This window comes from Coregonus clupeaformis, chromosome 38 (genome assembly GCF_020615455.1).
Source record: "Coregonus clupeaformis isolate EN_2021a chromosome 38, ASM2061545v1, whole genome shotgun sequence".
Lineage (NCBI taxonomy): Eukaryota > Metazoa > Chordata > Actinopteri > Salmoniformes > Salmonidae > Coregonus > Coregonus clupeaformis.
Window position 1 is genome coordinate 3,015,010 of NC_059229.1, and position 20,805 is coordinate 3,035,814.

General features: G+C 42.5%; 1 protein-coding gene across 1 annotated transcript in view; it reads left to right on the plus strand.

Moving 5' to 3' along the window:
- The first annotated feature begins 272 nt into the window (after positions 1-272).
- Positions 273-20,805, plus strand: part of LOC121553893 (oxidation resistance protein 1-like) — a 45,336-nt gene continuing 24,803 nt past the window's right edge. Inside the window, exon 1 of the mRNA XM_045211667.1 lies at positions 273-317. Coding sequence (XP_045067602.1) covers positions 273-317 — 45 coding nt within the window. The remainder of the gene's footprint in view (positions 318-20,805) is intronic.

Below are 20,805 nucleotides of genomic sequence, written 5' to 3' on the forward strand. Positions count from 1 at the left end.
TCAAACGACAACATCCATCTGTCCCATGGGATTGTTGGTTCGTGAGGCAAGAACTGCTCCGGTAGAGGTAGGGATATTGTAGAAATACTTTCAGCCATCCTCATTCACCAAATGTTATGTTAAAAATAAGTTTAAAAAATAACACTTGTTCTGAGTTGAAGTTGACGTTTATCTCAACGAGTAGCATCTCAAAATGCAACGGAAATAGAACCACTAAATCACTTTAAAAAAACATAGAAACAAAATAGATTGTCCAATTGATGATACGAATCATGGATGCTGTGATGCGTGTGATTGAAGGAGTCAGCCGCATGAGAGTAATACGCATTCCAAAGAGTTTATTCCGTTGATAAACAGTTGCGCAAGCATGCGACAACAAAACTCAGGCACAGGGGAAATATCTACCCTGGCAACAACAAGTTAAGGGTAGCTCAACCGAGCTACACACAGCTCACTACAAACAATCACCCACACAGACAAGGAAGCAGAGGGAACACTTATACAATGACTAATTGGGGATAAGGACCAGGTGTGTGTGATTAATTAGACAAGACAAGTGGAGTGATGATAAATGGATTGGCAGCAGCTAGTAAGCCGGTGACGACGAACGCCGAAACCTGCCCGAACAAGGAGGGGAGGCAGCCTCGGCGGAAGTCGTGACAGATGCTATACTAGACAATCAGTGATGAACACAACACAACTGCATGCATATTGGGTATGGGGTTTTTCCTGACCAAGTGACCTGTTCTAACTGAACTTTTTCCTGTCCAGGTCACATGATCTGGTCAGGAAAAACTCCTGACCCAGAGTAGGCTATAATCAACAAAACAATTTTTGTTCATTTCTCTTAGTCTTCATGTTTTTCAACTGAAGTTAACAAGAGAAGTGACATTTTAGGAATGGCACTGGCTGGCGCCTAGCTCTTTATGTGTGTCTGTGCTGATTCTCAGGGACTGGTTTCCCCCCTAGGCTAGGCCTGTTCTGGCTGTTGACTGTAGATGGCATGTACTGTAGTTCCTGGCACAACTACTCTGGAAATCCCAGATTATCTGTCAGGTACTATTATCTCCTTCAGTAGGCCCTTTGCCTCTCTCACCCAACTGGTTGCTCCTCATTTACCCAACAGCTCAGCACTATGCCAACTTTGAGACACTTTTTCAAATCCAAGCTGTGTTCCAAGTGCCTGTGGTTCTCACAGAGCCCCACAGAAAAGTGCAGTCAATCTTTGCCTAATAGACACTTGCGGTTGACAAGGTATATCATCATCCGTGAGATATTGTATCGGCATTTCCAAATTAACTCCACGGGGTTTACATATAAAAATTGTCAATGCATTCTCTTTATCATTGTGCAATAGGCTACTTCCTTGTGTGAAGGTGGGCCTTTATCTTCACCATGGTAGGACTTGTTTGTGCATGCATGCTTGAGAGACTAGGAATGCATCCAAAGTGGCATCCTTTTCTCTACATTTTGCTTTACTTTTTACCAGGGCCCATAGGGCTCTGGTCAAAAGTAGTGCACTACAGTGGGGGAAAAAAGTATTTAGTCAGCCACCAATTGTGCAAGTTCTCCCACTTAAAAAGATGAGAGAGGCCTGTAATTTTCATCATAGGTACACGTCAACTATGACAGACAAAATTAGAAAAAAAAATCCAGAAAATCACATTGTATGATTTTTTATGAATTTATTTGCAAATTATGGTGGAAAATAAGTATTTGGTCAATAACAAAAGTTTCTCAATACTTTGTTATATACCCTTTGTTGGCAATGACACAGGTCAAACGTTTTCTGTAAGTCTTCACAAGTTTTTCACACACTGTTGCTGGTATTTTGGCCCATTCCTCCATGCAGATCTCCTCTAGAGCAATGATGTTTTGGGGCTGTCGCTGGGCAACACGGACTTTCAACTCCCTCCAAAGATTTTCTATGGGGTTGAGATCTGGAGACTGGCTAGGCCACTCCAGGACCTTGAAATGCTTCTTACGAAGCCACTCCTTCGTTGCCCAGGCGGTGTGTTTGGGATCATTGTCATGCTGAAAGACCCAGCCACGTTTAATCTTCAATGCCCTTGCTGATGGAAGGAGGTTTTCACTCAAAATCTCACGATACATGGCCCCATTCATTCTTTCCTTTACACGGATCAGTCGTCCTGGTCCCTTTGCAGAAAAACAAACCCAAAGCATTATGTTTCCACCCCCATGCTTCACAGTAGATATGGTGTTCTTTGGATGCAACTCAGCATTCTTTGTCCTCCAAACACGACGAGTTGAGTTTTTACCAAAAAGTTATATTTTGGTTTCATCTGACCATATTAAATTCTCCCAATCCTCTTCTGGATCATCCAAATGCACTCTAGCAAACTTCAGACGGGCCAGGACATGTACTGGCTTAAGCAGGGGGACACGTTTGGCACTGCAGGATTCGAGTCCATGGCAAGTAGTGTGTTACTGATGATAGGCTTTGTTACTTTGGTCCCAGCTCTCTGCAGGTCATTCACTAGGTCCCCCCGTGTGGTTCTGGGATTTTTGCTCACCGTTCTTGTGATCATTTTGACCCCACGGGGTGAGATCTTGCGTGGAGCCCCAGATCGAGGGAGATTATCAGTGGTCTTGTATGTCTTCCATTTCCTAATAATTGCTCCCACAGTTGATTTCTTCAAACCAAGCTGCTTACCTATTGCAGATTCAGTCTTCCCAGTCTGGTGCAGGTCTACAATTTTGTTTCTGGTGTCCTTTGACAGCTCTTTGGTCTTGGCCATAGTGGAGTGTGACAGGTGTCTTTTATACTGATAACAAGTTCAAACAGGGGCCATTAATACAGGTAATGAGTGGAGGACAGAGGAGCCTCTTAAAGAAGAAGTTATAGGTCTGTGAGAGCCTGAAATCTTGCTTGTTTGTAGGTGACCAAATACTTATTTTCCACCATAATTTGCAAATAAATTCATTAAAAATCCTACAATGTGATTGTCTGGAAAAAAAATTCTCAATTTGTCTGTCATAGTTGACGTGTACCTATGATGAAAATTACAGGCCTCTCTCATCTTTTTAAGTGGGAGAACTTGTACAATTGGTGGCTGACTAAATACTTTTTTCCCCCACTGTACGTGAGAATGCTATTCATTGACTACAGCTCAGCATTCAGCACCATAGTGCCCTCAAAGCTCATCACTAAGCTAAGGATCATGGGACTAAACACCTCCCTCTGCAACTGGATCCTGGACTTCCTGACGGGCCGCCCCCAGGTGGTAAGGGTAGGTAACAACACATCTGCCACACTGATCCTCAACACGGGGGCCCCTCAGGGGTGCGTGCTCAGTCCCCTCCTCTACTCCCTGTTCACCCATGACTGCATGGCCAGGCACGACTCCAACACCATCATTAAGTTTGCCGACGACACAACAGTGGTAGGCCTGATCACCGACAACGATGAGACAGCCTATAGGGAGGAGGTCAGAGACCTGGCCGTGTGGTGCAGTGGTCTAAGGCACTGCATCGCAGTGCTAGCTGTGCCACTAGAGATCCTGGTTTGAATCCAGGCTCTGTCGTAGCCGGCCGCGAAGAGGAGACCCATGCGGCGGCGCGCAATTGGCCCAGCGTCGTCCAGGGTAGGGGAGGGAATGGCCGGCAGGGATGTAGCTCAGTTGATAGAGCATGGCGTTTGCAACGCCAGGGTTGTGGGTTCGTTTCCCACAGGGGGTATGAAAAAAAAATATGTATGCACTAACTAACTGTAAGTCGCTCTGGATAAGAGCGTCTGCTAAATGTAAATGTAAAAATGTAAAAATGTGGTGCCAGGATAACAACCTCTCCCTCAACGTGACCAAGACAAAGGAGATGATTATGGACTACAGGAAAAAAAAGAGGACTGAGCACGCCCCCATTCTCATCGACGGGGCTGTAGTGGAACAGGTTGAGAGCTTCAAGTTCCTTGGTGTCCACATCACCAACGAACTATCATGGTCCAAACACACCAAGACAGTCATGAAGAGGGCACGACAAAGCCTATTCCCCCTCCGGAGACTGAAAAGATTTAGCATGGGTCCTCAGATCCTCAAAAGATTCTACAGCTACACCATCGAGAGCATCATGACTGGATGCATCACCGCCTGGTATGGCAACTGCTTGGCCTCCGACCGCAAGGCACTACAGAGGGTAGTGCGTACGGCCCAGTACATCACTGGGGCCAAGCTTCCTGCCATCCAGGACCTCTATACCAGGCAGTGTCAGAGGAAGGCCCTCAAAATTGTCAAAGACTCCAGCCACCCTAGTCATAGACTGTTCTCTCTGCTACTGCACGGCAAGCGGTACCGGAGTGCCAAGTCTAGGTCCAAAAGACTTCTCAACAGCTTCTACCCCCAAGCCATAAGACTCCTGAACAGCTAATCATGGCTACCCGGACTATTTGCACTGCCCCCCAACCCCATCTTTTTACGCTGCTGCTACTCTGTTAAATATTTATGCATAGTCACTTTAACTCTACCCACATGTACATATTACTTCAACTACCTCAACTAGCCGGTGCCTCCGCACATTGACTCTGCACCGGTACCCCCCTGTATATATAGCCTCCCTACTGTTTTATTTTACACTTTTTTGTTGTTGTTTTGTTTTACTTTTTTATTAAAAATAAATGCACTGTTGGTTAAGGGCTGTAAGTAAGCATTTCACTGTAATGTCTGCACCTGTTGTATTCGGCGCATGTGGCCAATAACATTTTATTTTATTTTATTTTATTTGGTCAAAATATATCTTTATTAAAGACTATCAGAAAGAATGTTGGTACTCGTTTTTTTTTATCCAAAGCCACGAATGACTCACTCAGCTGTATGCTGACAAATATAGCTTTATGCTGCGAAATAGCCTACAAAATAGGCCATGCCTAAACAAATGTATTAAATTGCCTAAATAAACTAGTACATTTAATAAATAAATGAAGTAGCTCAGGTCTTGACAATAGGGGCAACCTTTTCCCCCTCCCTATCCTCGCTGGACTCTCTTTCATTCCGTTTCTTCTTCACATCAGCAAAGAAGGACTCTGTGTTTCAGAAACTCACTTTATATAGAGGGGCTATCACTCTGTCACACTGTGGTAAATAAAGCCAGTTTGTTATTTATAATTATTTATTTCTGTTTTTAGAGGGAGAGAATCCAAAATCCCACTGTGCCTATTTTTCGAAAATCGTCAGTCCACATGTCAAGTGTAATTGCGCCATTGTATTTACCCAAGTTCTCTCTCAACTCCGGGACCCCCGTCAGCTATTTTTTTGTTGTTGCCTGATGCAGGACTCTAGTGCCAGAGAAGAGAGACTCGCGGACTGAAACATTCACACCTCAAAAAGATAGTCAATTTGTGCCACAGTTTAGACAACCGATAGAGCAGCATTCTAACTCCCCCTTGTGATAGTGTGGTGCAATGACAGAATTACGCAGTTTACCACAATCTGCCACCAAACGGTCATGGTATAAGCTCAAAACTTTTAAATGAGGAACCACTGTAGTGGTGGCTGCATCATGTTATGGGTATGCTTGTATATGTTAAGGACTGGTTAACACTAGGCCCTTCAGCCTATAAGTACCCACTGGATAATGTTGCTGTGCATTGCCTTTAGCATATGCATCAGATGCATATCAACCCGCAAGGTGCGCAAACATAAGCATAAACTATTGTAAAGGATTAATTGCATGAATAAATATTCATGGAAATATATCAATAAAAATAGATAGAGTCAAGGATAGATAGAGTCAAGGATATGTTTTGTATAATTCTACTTAGGCCTATAGCCTCTTTTCGTTTCCCTTACAATAAAAACATTACAATGTAATCCATTTGATCAACTTTTTTGTAGATTTGATTAGTAATAGAGTTAGGGTAATTAATAAAGTCCAGTTACAGCTTATTTTGACAAAGTTGAAATTAAAAAGATAATAATAATATAACCAGCCAGGTCCACAGATAAAATGATTTGCCGTATTCCCAAACAAAAGCACCAGTGCATGAACAATTGTAAATAATCAATTGCATAAATAAATATTAGTGGAAATATATTCATGACAACATATAAAAACAGTAATTTGTTGATTGTATCGGACACTATTGTGCCCTTATATGTGTGCCTTTAAGCATGAATCAATCTCGTCTTCTCTTTATGCTTCGGGCCCACAATCAGCACACAGAGTCGGGGCTTTGTGTGAGCAAGCCCCACAAACAAATCGGTTGCACTGCATACAAGATTCATGGGCCTTGTTTCGTGTGCACCTGCCACAGGTGTGAAGCTGTTGCGTGGCATGGTCTCTCTGAAAAAGTGCACCCCATACCTATCAGACCTAAATGACTCCGCATCCATGCTCTTTCTGCCATATGCCCCGCGGACATACAAGAGTGCAATAAATGCTTTGAGTTCATCCATAGACATGTCCCACGTACTGTTTCCTTTTCTGTGCGCATGAGCAACAGTATAATCTCTTATGTGCTGCAACATCTGCATGTCACATAAACTCGACACTCTTTTCTACCCAAACAGTGCCATCCCTCCCAGACTCCTGTCTCTCCGTATCAGTTGGCTCTGTTCAGTTTTTTCTGCAGCGAGGCTCAGGCATCGGATGCCGAGGCTCGAAGTCAACGTCAGAATGAGATGAAGACACTTGATCAGCAATGTCGATTTCAAGCTCAATATCTGATCCTCCATCTGAGTACAACTCTTTTAAATTCTGCAGCATTTGCAATGCTGTCAGTGTGTCCATTCATTTGGTTCGGCGTGCCATTGTGAACTACACACAGTGTATGTTGTACTCAGTGTCTGATTTGACTCTCCGAGGGGAAATTATATACCACTTCCAGCCTTTCATTACACTGCCATTAACGCACACAATTCTTCATCATTACACTATTGTTCTAAATTCAATCATCCTCTTCTCCCTCCTCATCATTCAGTTCATTGAAGTCACATGCACCATTATCATTTTATATCTGGTTTCTATCACCCATTCATCCATTGATGACAGAATAGCATATTTTAATTTAAAGTTTATTATGTTACTAGTTTTTGCTTAGTAGCCAGAGTAACGCTGCCGTGCGAGTGGTCTTGTGCTAAATGCATGGACAGCACAGATATTCTTGGAAAAAGTGACATTTGGAAATAGAGCTGCACCTCTTGAATTTTGAGAGTTATTTGACAAAGGTAAGTGTCATCGAAACTGCAGAATATACTCTTTCTGATACTATATATACATCTAAATGTTTTACCTGCATGTGACGCTGAATGAGGATTTGATAAAGTGATGCTCCTTTCCCTGCATCTGTCAATTACAAGATGCGTCCATCTCTTCATGTACAATTTGACAACTGATAGGCCTGCTATTGTCACTCATCAGATTATTGTCAATTTAATATTTTCTATAGGCTAACTCTTATCATGTGTGAAATTAGTTTAATTTGACATTTACATTTTAGTCATTTAGCAGACGCTCTTATCCAGAGCGACTTACAGTTAGTGAGTGCATACATTTCCATATTGGCCCCCCCGTGGGAGTTTCGGTATAGTGTAGGTGTAGTTTCGATCTGCCGGCTGTGCAGGCTGACTGGCATCGTTTGTTTCCCGCTCTTCAACTTGGATAGAGTCAAGGATATGTTTTGTATTATTCGAAAGTATTGTACTATGGAATAGGATGCCATTTGGGACTAAACACTGTGAATACGAAACAGGCCCTTGTATCCACTGGGAGCGGTATATCAGACTTAGGCACCAGAGTGCAGGAGAAGCATTACACCTTCTCTAACAGCTTTTTACTATTTATTGCATGGCTGGAGGACTCCAATGCATCTGATACCAATCAAACTACCAATCAAATGTACAGAACCACTTCTTCGCAAGCCTTTCGTAACCTTAAAGATTGAAGCAGAAGCAATGAAAAGTCATAGTTTTGCAAAGTCAAAACTTAAACGATGAATCATAAAAACATTCTGGAATGGTCTTAAATGGATATGCCTTTTCAGATAAGGATTAAGATTTAAAATATACAGTAGAATTGCAGTTAAATCTGACGAGCTGAAAATGCAACTTAATTTTCAACTCGAGAAGAAAGTGAACCCATCCAAAATGTTTGAGCAAACTCAACACTGATGCTGGAGGCTTCTCTGTCAGAGCGTACTGTAGACCAAGCCAGATAATCAATCTCCATCTGCTACCCATTGCCTCTCCCATGGATCCAATTTAAAAGGGAATAGAGCAACAAAGGCCTTTTGTATTCATATACCAACTGATGCCCAGATGTAGCAAACAGAATCAATCTCAACCCCTGTCAAATATCTACTAGGTTCATATCACCACTGTAGCCCGCACACAACCTGTATATACAGTGGGGGGGGGGGAATTATTTAGTCAGCCACCAATTGTGCAAGTTCTCCCACTTAAAAAGATGAGAGAGGCCTGTAATTTTCATCATAGGTACACGTCAACTATGACAGACAAAATGAGGGAAAAAAATCCAGAAAATCATATTGTAGGAATTTTAATGAATTTATTTGCAAATTATGGTGGAAAATAAGTATTTGGTCACCTACAAACAAGCACGATTTCTGGCTCTTACAGACCTGTAACTTCTTCTTTAAGAGGCTCCTCTGTCCTCCACTCGTTACCTGTATTAATGGCACCTGTTTGAACTTGTTATCAGTATAAAAGACACCTGTCCACAACCTCAAAGTCACACACCAAACTCCACTATGGCCAAGACCAAAGAGCTGTCAAAGGACACCAGAAACAAAATTGTAGACCTGCACCAGGCTGGGAAGACTGAATCTGCAATAGGTAAGCAGCTTGGTTTGAAGAAATCAACTGTGGGAGCAATTATTAGGAAATGGAAGACATACAAGACCACTGATAATCTCCCTCGATCTGGGGCTCCACGCAAGATCTCACCCCATGGGGTCAAAATGATCACAAGAACGGTGAGCAAAATTCCCAGAACCACACGGGGGGGACCTAGTGAATGACCTGCAGAGAGCTGGGACCAAAGTAACAAAGCCTACCATCAGTAACACACTATGCCGCCAGGACTCAAATCCTGCAGTGCCAGACGTGTCCCCCCTGCTTAAGCCAGTACATGTCCAGGCCCGTCTGAAGTTTGCTAGAGTGCATTTGGATGATCCAGAAGAGGATTGGGAGAATGTCATATGGTCAGATGAAACCAAAATATAACTTTTTGGTAAAAACTCAACTCGTCGTGTTTGGAGGACAAAGAATGCTGAGTTGCATCCAAAGAACACCATACCTACTGTGAAGCATGGGGGGTGGAAACATCATGCTTTGGGGCTGTTTTTCTGCAAAGGGACCAGGACGACTGATCCGTGTAAAGGAAAGAATGAATGGGGCCATGTATCGTGAGATTTTGAGTGAAAATCTCCTTCCATCAGCAAGGGCATTGAAGATGAAACGTGGCTGGGTCTTTCAGCATGACAATGATCCCAAACACACCGCCCGGGCAACGAAGGAGTGGCTTCGTAAGAAGCATTTCAAGGTCCTGGAGTGGCCTAGCCAGTCTCCAGATCTCAACCCCATAGAAAATCTTTGGAGGGAGTTGAAAGTCCGTGTTGCCCAGCGACAGCCCCAAAACATCACTGCTCTAGAGGAGATCTGCATGGAGGAATGGGCCAAAATACCAGCAACAGTGTGTGAAAGTGTGAAGACTTACAGAAAACGTTTGACCTGTGTCATTGCCAACAAAGGGTATATATCAAAGTATTGAGAAACTTTTGTTATTGACCAAATACTTATTTTCCACCATAATTTGCAAATAAATTCATAAAAAATCCTACAATGTGATTTTCTGGATTTTTTTTCCTCATTTTGTCTGTCATAGTTGACGTGTACCTATGATGAAAATTACAGACCTCTCTCATCTTTTTAAGTGGGAGAACTTGCACAATTGGTGGCTGACTAAATACTTTTTCCCCCCACTGTACATACAGATATACAGTCACTAACAAAGCTACATATACTTTAACACTAATTCATAGTCTACTGTATAAAAGTTTGTTCCAATTGGCTGTATTGAACAAGCTTGACATTCAAACCAAATACAACTTCAATGGAGGCTAAAGGATTGCCATGGAGCAGGTGACAGAGGCCAAGAAAATGGAGACTACACAAAGGTGTCTCTCTCAAAAGAGCACATCCAATACTGCTGGAAAATTAAATACTACTTAACTCCACTCTAAGTCAATTCTGGTATTTTTCTAGCATTCCAACACTCAGTTTAAAGAGAGCAATTTATGTCCAAGTCATTAAACCAAACTCAGCATGTTGACATTTGGAGACTGCTACGAGGGATGTTCTTACAAAAAACACATGACACATACAAGCACACGCAAGCACACACCAAGCCGTATGGCCCAAACAACCCTCACACATGCACACACCCACACAAGGCAGCACGACTATTGCTCACTTGTCAACTGACTGCTGCAAGTTTGCATTAGTGCATAATCATTTTGATATAAGAAACTTTGCAGGAAATGAAGAATGCGTGAAAAAAGCATGCGCAAATATGATGTATGTTTCACACCCAGTTCCCTCTGTTCTTTAGGACACTTAGAGGGAGCATGCATGTGCACGCCTTATGTCAAACCGAGTAAGGAATCCCTCTGATCTAAAGTACGGATCTTCCCCAAGGCAATTATTCTAGAATAATTCATCATCCTCAGGATGTCTACTCTGGGATTCTCAGACACAATGGTCCTTATGCTATATTTAAACATCCAATTATGATTAGAGACCTTTATAGTAATTCTGTAATACAACAGTAATTGTGATGTCATTTGCTCAGCTTTCCCATCTAAGAGAGTGTGGTGATATCATCATGTGTAGTCTAATCATATTGCCTGTTTAGACATTAATGAGCAGAGTACTTAGCAAACAGTTTGCCAAGACAATTCACTGAGTTTATCCTGCCATGAATGAGTCAGGATTGGAATCAGTGCGTTTAACTATCAATTAAGTTAAATAATGTCTCAGTTTAACGAAATATACTTATTCAGGGGAGAAGCTCAGGTAAGGAATGGTAGATAATAAGAAAGAAAAACCTTGCATGGCATAGATTTGAAAAAATGATTAAATGAGTCTCCAGGAAGAATAGGTAACGAATATCAACATTCCTAGCATAACTTAATCGCTGAAAGTAAGATGAAGCGGCACCAGTAAGTTGTTTGCCAAAATGGCTGACTAGGCAGGCAGACAGACAGACAGAAAATGGCGGCTTGTAGCCAGACCTTCCCTATGCAACCCCAAGAAGTCCCACAGGGCACAACAGAGTAGCCCAGCACTGCTGCCAACCAGTAGGAGATAAGTAGCTTTAGATTGTGTTATGAGTCTGTGTGATATTGCAAAGAGGCGTTTTACAAGATAATCAAAACAAAGCAACAGGAATTCATAGCAACGAGAGAGGGAGGAACTGAAGAGTGAGTGTGAGAAACAGAAAATACTGTATAATTCCTTCCTAACAGACACTGCTCACTCCAAGTCGGCATCAAACCCTCAGTAGGGTGTGATTGGTCAATAAACCCCTGTTGTTGCCCTGGCAACATGACTCATCATAATCACCATCTGAAATATGAGTAAGTAAATGTTTTCTGTTGCCAGTAACAACCGCACGAAAAGGTGTGGTTGTTATTGGCAACAGAAAACATTGACACTGGACAATTACTCTTCCTGGAAGTGAGCGTGGCTAAATATTAATAACCATCTATGTACTTTTATTGGGATAGATCATATCATAAAAGCCTGAGGTTTGGTATATAGTCAGTGCCAACAGGATCTGGCACATACAGTCTGGTTTCATGATGGTTATGAAAATAAAAAGTATTTACTTTTGCAATGTGTGTCCACCCTGAGCTGTGGTCGGGAACATTTTCCTAAACGCTTTTGTCTGTTGCTTCCTCGTTACTGAAGTTGGCCCGACATTAGCTATGCCAGATTGTGACTAACAAGCCAGCATTGAAATGAACAAAATGCTTTAGTTTAGAGACAGCAAAGATCAACACCATGGTGGGTCCATCCATTCCATAATCAGCTGTCAAGGAAAATGTATGTGTGGTCTTACTACTGACCAGTGACTGAGCCATAGGGTAGTGACTGAGCCATAGGGTAGTGACTGAGCCATAGGGTACTGTGTACAGTAAGCATGCTCTACACCCCTCAAGTCTCTCTCTCTCTGCAACGTCTGCAAAAACCAAACCCAAATAAAAGACTGACCAAGAAGAATATGCCTTCTTCAAACAAGAAACACAAACATTTGAGAAAATCCTCTGGCCTTCCTGGTTTGCTGGCTTTGAAGTTGATGTCTTTCCCCAGTGACACTAGCAGTGTTTGCTGTGTAAAGACCACACTATAGAGCTGGGGAGACAATAGGCTTGCTCCAGTCCAAAAGAGTTCAACCAATAGAAGCACACTTGAAGCAAGCCCCCGTAGCAGTACACATTCAATCATAATAACACTGCTCCTTGGCAAGAGTCCAACAAAGTCACTGTAACAGGGCGAGAAAACACAACAGTTCATTCATGAGACTGAAGAAACCCTTTGCATAAACAAATGACGGAGTACAGTAGTCAAGTTCAACTGGCTTCCACTGAGCTTTTGTTTGTTCACAGAGTTCAACTTGGGATGCCTTTTATCCATGACTGCTCTGGGGCCTTCAACACCCACCTCCTCTCTCTGATCTCAGAGCTGGGATTGCAGGGCCTAGTCACGGCACATTAAAGAAGACTGACATCATCACCGTCCGACAAACAAAGCACAAAGGACACACAAAGGACTTACGTTTTATCAACAGTGGCTGCTCCACTTAGTCTGTGTTCCAAATGGCACCCTAATCCCTACAGAGTGCACTGGGGGCCCTGGTCAAAAGGAATGCACTACATAGGGGATAGGGTGTCATTTGGGATGCACCCTCAGTATCTGGATGTTTTGGAGCAGCCACTGCCAAGTCTTGGTGGGAAACATGGTGGGACTATGGTGCTTGCGACAGATTAATATGCTGATAAAAAAGCATGAGCTGGTGCACACCCAGAGAAATTATTTAGTGTAGAGGTACTAAATAACGGTGAATAAGTTATAAAAATAAAGATAATCGCACACTCTATACTGTCTATAAACTCCCAGTAATTTATTGGGTAAACCACCAACGTTTCAGCGTCAATGTGCCTTCTTTAGTGTAATGTCATGGATGCTTGAACCAGGTTCTGTAGACAAACAGTGCAATTAGTGTAACCAATGACAATAGTATGTTCATGATTATTAGGTTGATGAGAATGAATTGAGTGAAACTGTTAAAAAACAATAGTTTACAGCATGTTGAATATATTAGGCTATTGTTATCATACGGCAACATAATTAGATATTGTACATAATATTAGCATCAACATACATTATTATTTTATTTTATTTAATATATATTTAATTGTTTCCAATTTCATTTCATTTTTGTTATATGTAATCTTTTGGTTCAACCATAATGCATAATAAGCATCATCAACAGGGGAAACATATTGGGTGTACGCTGATAAGTTGTAGAAAGAATACATTCATTTATCGGACTTGTTGAGAATTGTTCGTAAGAAGGGCCTGAGATCAAAGTCAATATTCAGGGGTCAATGTTTTTCGATAGGATATCCAGTAGACCTCCCTCTGTAGTAGTAGGATCTCGATGTTACCTCCTCTCCTTGGTAGAGCAACATGCTCAATGCCTGTGTATTTGAGGGAGGAGATGAGATGGTTAGCTTCAACAAAGTGGGCTGCTACTGGATAGCCAGTGTTCTTACACCTGATTGAGCTGCGGTGTTCAGCTATGCGTTGTTTTAATTGTCTTTTCGTTTGTCCTACGTAGGCTTTCGCACATGTACAAGTGATGAGATAGATTACTCTCTTTCTCTCTCATGAGATGATACCCCTAACAGGGATTTTTCTACCTGTATGTGGGAGTCTGAAAAATTATGTTTTTGTAGTACTATTGCACTGTGCGCATGAGCCACATTTGTAGTTCCCATTTGGAATGGGTGTCAAGAGTGTCTGAGTGGGCTCGGGGGGGAAGGTCAGATCTCACTAAGCTATCCCCAATATTGCGGCCATGATTATACACCACCAGTGGGGGTTCCTTGAAGAAGTGTGCAATTTTTTTGTCTGATTGCAGAATATGCTAGTGCTTTTTCATGATTGCTTTTATTTTCTTCGAACACTTGGTGTACGTTTGGTGTACTCTTCTTTGGCTTAGTTTTTAGCAATTCCTCTTGGTTTTTGGGATATTTTCATCATTGCAGCATCAAGGGTTTCGTCCTTGTAGTCTCTTATTTTGAATTTATCTGTCATTTTCTTTGCATTGCTGTCAAAATCTGTTGGCCACAGATGCGTTTAACCGTTTAATTTAGCGACTGTATACAAAGTTGGTATCTTAGGAAATTTCACACACTGTGACAGCTTTGCACTGTGGATGTGATATTTTGCTGGAATTCTAGGGTAGGGTTATAATTCAGTTTGTGATAGAAGTCACCTTTAGATAGTTGTCGGCGACATTCATTCACATAAGTCCTTCAGAGACATTTTCTCGTCTCTACTCAGGTTATCATAAGCTTTGTGTTTCTTTTTGTCTTTCAGTAGGACTGATGAAAATGCAAAATAAATAACTAAGTGACAGTTTTGCTGTCCCAAGACAACAGTCCGTGACTTACAACCCACCTCACCATAGCGATGAATATGTGATATGTGGATTCATGGATAGAGGGCCATTAACAGGGTCATATATTAAGCCTTTCCCTCCTTGTAAACACAGCTTTTGACAGTGTGAGAGCCCACTGCTTTCAAAAAAAAACATTCAGTCTGATCCCCGCCTACCAGAACACATGGACCCACAACCCGCCCCCTCCACGGTCTGAGCTGCATTTGCGGTCTGAATGCTCCTAGACTTGACACCCCTATGAGAGAAATACTGGATATCCTCAATGATCTGCCCTCCAGAACATAGGAGGGGAGTGGGAAGGGCCTCATTGGTAGATTGCCCTTTTTTGTTCTCTGTTAAAATCTTGGCAAAAAAATAGTCTCTGAGGGGGTTTATAATAATCAGCTTGAGCAACAGGTCTGATAATGGCACAGGATTTAAGGCTATATAACTCACAACTGACTAAAGTAAAAAACGAAAATGAAAAACAAATGTGAGTTACTGCAAATAAGTGGAGGCAGAAGCGAAAAGCAGCCTTACATAAGAGCAGAAGCGGTATCTAAAATATGCAGTAGACGTTGTCAAATTGTCACTTTGTCACATAGTGCACTTCTTTTGACCAGAGCCCTATGGTGTCAGACAGTGTTTAAAACTTATCCAGAAACAAGAGCTATTTGACCCAGTGACCACTTGAATGGCCCGTGAGTGGCTGCAGTGACTTTGAGTTATCCTGCCCCTTCACTCAGGCGTAACATCACAGTATGGAAATGACTGCTAGCTTCCATTCCTGGTGGGCAGGACCATTGAGACGCAGGGTAAATCTGATTGAGTTATGACTCAACGTGTCGTATTTGTGTATGACATGGTGACAGACAGCCCCCCGATCAATCATGGTACAATCAAGGCTCGCCAATCATTATTATTAGAGGTGACGTTCAAACAACATGGCAGTCATTTTTTGAAGGTGACGTTGATCCATAATGGCAGGCTGCGTCCTAAATGGCACCATATTCCCTAGCCATTTGGGACGCGGCCGTAAAGTATGCTGATAAAGAGGATGAAAGACACAGCATTGCTACAGGGTCTTGAGAAATCCAACTGTGTGCACATATCAACCAGTAGGCAATAGACATACAGTATACAGTGCGTGTAAGGATCTTGATAAAATGGGCGTAATCATTCAGTCTGACAAGACCACATAAAGATTCCCACCTCCCAACCTTTGGTGGGAAAAACATGACATATGTTCTTCATTTCTGTATTAGAGAGACAGGTTGATGTGGTAATCTTGCTCAAGGAACACTTCTGCCCTTCTGGCCCTGACAAAGACCCATTAAAAAAATGTTAAGGTTTTATTTTCACATACACCGGATAGGTGCAGTGAAATGTGTTGTTTAACAGGGTCAGTCATAGTAGTACGGTGGATCTGAAACGTAATTTTCTCATTAAACACTTTGGGAGCAGTGTATACGTTTTGTATGGATCTGCACATTTCACCCTTTTAAACACTGCTGCACTTTACCCTCTCTCTGCGCCCTTTCATTACCTGGCTCCAAGTTGACACTGCCACACCCACAGCCATACAACAGGACTGGAACAGCAACTTACCTGCAAAAGACAAGAAACAAGAACACACAGCCAAAATGAACACATTACAATATTGAAATAGAATAAAACCATATGCAGTTGTGTCTTTACGACCACAGCCCAAGGGCATAAAACAGCTAAGAACAAAACACCACCTCCCAAATGTTAAGTGTTATTGTGTAAGTTTTAACACATTAAATGATGCCAGGTTTATAGTGGGAAAAGTGTTTTCTAGGACATGAGACAGGAGGACACACATAAAATGTGCAAACTATTATTTATTTTTTGAAGTTAGGAAGGATAAAACAAGACAAATAAACCTCAGGAGGAAATTGCAGTGACTGTACCATGGAGAACCTGGACAGGAAATGGCGATCCACTTCATAACCCTTAATCTCAAAAAAATAATTTACAACCATAGTCTTAAAAAGAGGCCTCGGCAGTGCCTGGGTAGGTAGCACATGGTGAGCTGGGTAGCAAACCAGAACGGTCTGCAGTAGCTTTAGTAACATTGCCATCTTCTGGTTGGTTTAAGCTAACGTTTGCTGAGAGGCATGGTAGTCCATTACAGGCTGTCTTGTGAGCGCCGGGGTGATGTTTCCCCTTTGTACAAGTCTAGTATCAGCAAATGCAAAACTGACCCAAGATCATCATCTAGGGGCAACTTCACCATACTGACCCTTACTCCCTGACGAAATACAGTGTGAGGAATGCGATTACAGTGCCTTCAGAAAGTATTCATACCCCTTATTCCACATTTTGTTGTGTTACAGGCTGAATTCTAAATAGATTAAATTGATTTTTTTTCTCTCACCCATCTACACATAATACCCCTTAATGACAAAGTGAAAACGTTATTTTTATGTTAATTTATTTGAAATGAAATACAGATATATATATATATATATATATATATATATATATATATATATATATATATATATATATATATATATATATATATAAGTACTCACACCGCTGAGTCAATACATGTTAAAATCACCTTTGGCAAGCATACCCATAACATGATGCAGCCACCACCATGCTTGAAAATGTGAAGAGTGGTACTCAGTGATGTGTTGTGTTGGATTTTCCCCAAACATAACGCTTTGCATTCAGGACATAAAGTTATGCTAAACAGAAATATAAACGCAAATATAAAGTGTTGGTCCCATGTTTTGTGCACAAATTTGTTTACATCCCTGTTAGCGAGCATTTCTCCTTTGCCAAGATAATCCATCCACCTGAGAGGTGTGGCATATCAAAAAGCTGATTAAACAGCACAATCATTACACAGGTGCACCTTGTGCTGGGGACAATAAAAGGCCACTCTAAAATGTGCAGTTCTGTCACACAACACAATGCCACAGAGCATGCAATTGGCATGCTGACTGCAGGAATGTCCACCAGAGCTGTTGCCAGATAATTGAATGCTCATTTCTCTACCATAAGCCGAGTCCAACGTTGTTTTAGAGAAATGGGCAGTACGTCCAACTGGCCTCACATCCGCAGACCACGTGTAACCTCGCCAGCCCAGGACCTCCACATCCGTCTTCTTCACCTGCGGGATCGTCTGAGACCAGCCACCCGGAAAGCTGATGAAACTGTGGGTTTGCACAACTGAAGAATTTCTCGACAAACTGTCAGAAACCGTCTCAGGGAAGCGCATCTGCATGCTCATCGTCCTCACCAGGGTCTTGACCTGACTGCAGTTGGGCCGGCGTCGTACAACACCCTGTCGTCGGCCCCTGGACAACACCCTGTCGTTCTCCGCCAACATCAAGGCGGTGACCCGCTCCTGCAGGTTCATGCTCTACAACATCCGGAGAGTACGACCCTGCCTTACACAGGAAGCGGCACAGGTCCTAATCCAGGCACTTGTCATCTCCCGTCTGGACTACTGCAACTCGCTGTTGGCTGGCCTCCCTGCCTGTGCCATTAAACCCCTACAACTCATCCAGAATGCCGCAGCCCGTCTGGTGTTCAACCTTCCCAAGTTCTCTCACGTCACCCCCCTCCTCCGCACACTCCACTGGCTTCCAGTTGAAGCTCGCATCCGCTACAAGACCATGGTGCTTGCCTATGGAGCAGTGAGGGGAACGGCACCTCTGTACCTTCGGGCTCTGATCAGTCCCTACACCCAAACGAGGGCATTGCGTTCATCCACCTCTGGCCTGCTGGCTCCCTTCCTCTGCGGAAGCATAGTTCCCGCTCAGCCCAGTCAAAACTGTTCGCTGCTCTGGCACCCCAATGGTGGAACAAGCTCCCTCACGACGCCAGGACAGCGGAGTCACTCACCACCTTCCGGAGACATTTGAAACCCCACCTCTTTAAGGAATACCTGGGATAGGATAAAGCAATCCTTCTACCCCCCAAAATTGTAAAGTGGTTATCCCACTGGCTATAGGGTGAACGCACCAATTTGTCAGTCGCTCTGGATAAGAGCGTCTGCTAAATGACGTAAATGTAAATGTAAATGTAAATGTCGTAACCGACTTCAGTGGGCAAATGCTCACCTTTGATGGCCATTGGCCTGCTGGAGAAGTGTGCTCTTCACGGATGAATCCCGGTTTCAACTGTACCGGGCAGATGGCAGACAGCGTGTAGGGTGTCATGTGGGCGAGTGGTTGGCTGATGTCAACGTTGTGAACAGAGTCCCCTGATTGTGGCAGTGGGATTATGGTATGGGCAGGCATAAGCTACGGACAACAAACACAATTGCATTTTATCGATGGCAATTTGAATGCATAGAGATACCGTGACGAGATCCTGAGGCCCATTGTCGTGCCATTCAGCCGCCACCATCACCTCATGTTTCAGCATGATAATGCACGGCCCCATGTCGCAAGGATCTGTACACAATTCCTGGAAGCTGAAAATGTCCCAGTTCTTGTATGGCCTGTAAACTCACTAGACATGTCACCCATTGAGCATGTTTGGGATGCTCTGGATCGACGCGTATGACAGCGTGTTACAGTTCCCGCCAATACCCAGCAACTTCGCACAGCCATTGAAGAGGAGTGGGACAACATTCCACAGGCCACAATCAACAGCCTGATCAATTCTATGCGAAGAAGATGTGTCGCGCTGCATGAGGCAAATTGTGGTCACAGCAGATACTGACTGGTTTTCTGATCCACTCCTCTACCAACAGATGCATATCTGTATTCCCAGTCATGTGAAATCCATAGCTTCATATCCTAAATAATTATTTCAATTGACTGATTTCCTTATATGAACTGTATTTCAGTCAAATCTTTGAAATTGTTGGCATGTTGTGTTTATATTTTTGTTCAGTGTAATTTTTTGCCACATTTAGTTACTTATTGCAAACAGGATGCATGTTTTGTAATATTTGTATTCTGTACAGGCTTCCTTCTTTTCACTCCGTCATTTAGGTTAGTATTGTGGAGTAACTACAATGTTGTTGATCGATTCTCAGTTTTATCCTATCACAGCCAAATTTGAGCGATCTAAATGTACACAATAGTTACCCAAAGGAAAATGGGGGAGGGTCATGCATTTTCAATTTCAGTCAGGGGGACGGTTTAGTATTTTTTAAATTTAGTCCAGGGGAGGGTAATGTAATTTGTAATCGATTAAATGTCATATTACTAAGGGTTTGAGAATTAGTTGCTTATTATAGTATCTCATGTGTGCCCGATGATGCCCCTCATCCCTGATTTTCTGCTGGGTGCGCAATATAAAGTGCACCTAGTGTGGTCTCAATAAAATAATCCATAGCCTATACTATAGGCTATAGGCCTAGGCTATACGAAGAGCATGCTCGGAGAAGAACAGGGCAAAGTTATATTTCTAAGAAAATATACTTCTTTCCTGAGTTTTTGCACTGCTGGGATGGTGTATATACTGTAAAACTAGGCTACACTGCATTACACACTGCAATGGATAGGCGTTCCCAATCATGAGCCCCGGCCTACCCTGCTCTTGCTGATGTAAACCCTTTTGTACTGCCTAACCATTGACTGTGCTGTGTACGGTGGCACTTCAGGAGGTGAGTTAATTTGTCCAAAAAATGCAATAGGCCTACTGATGTCCTGCTCAGTTTGAGAGGGAGAGAATGAAGATGAGAAGGAGGACCGGAGGTAAGCTTGCTACAGCTGTAATTGATTTTAATAAAAACAATATGTTTTGTTGCCCATAATGAAGCTTATTGACTTCACAATAAGCCATATTCGAGTAATTTACATAACGTACACTACTATGAAGCGGCAGCCGTGGAGATAGACAGCTCACTGGTGCTGAAAGTACACTAACTCGAGAAGGCCTAATTCATTTCAACAGTCTTCTTTTTAATTTGACTTTCGGCTACTAACAACAAGAGATCTTTGTGTTGGAGCCTTTTTCTTCCTATTCAAAAAATAAGCAGTAGGCCTACCTGTTTGACAGACTAAATTATAGTCTACTATCCATAGATTTTTACTCCTGAACTTATTTAGGCTTGCCATAACCAAGGGGTTGAATGCTTATTGACTCCAGAAATTTCAGATTTTCATT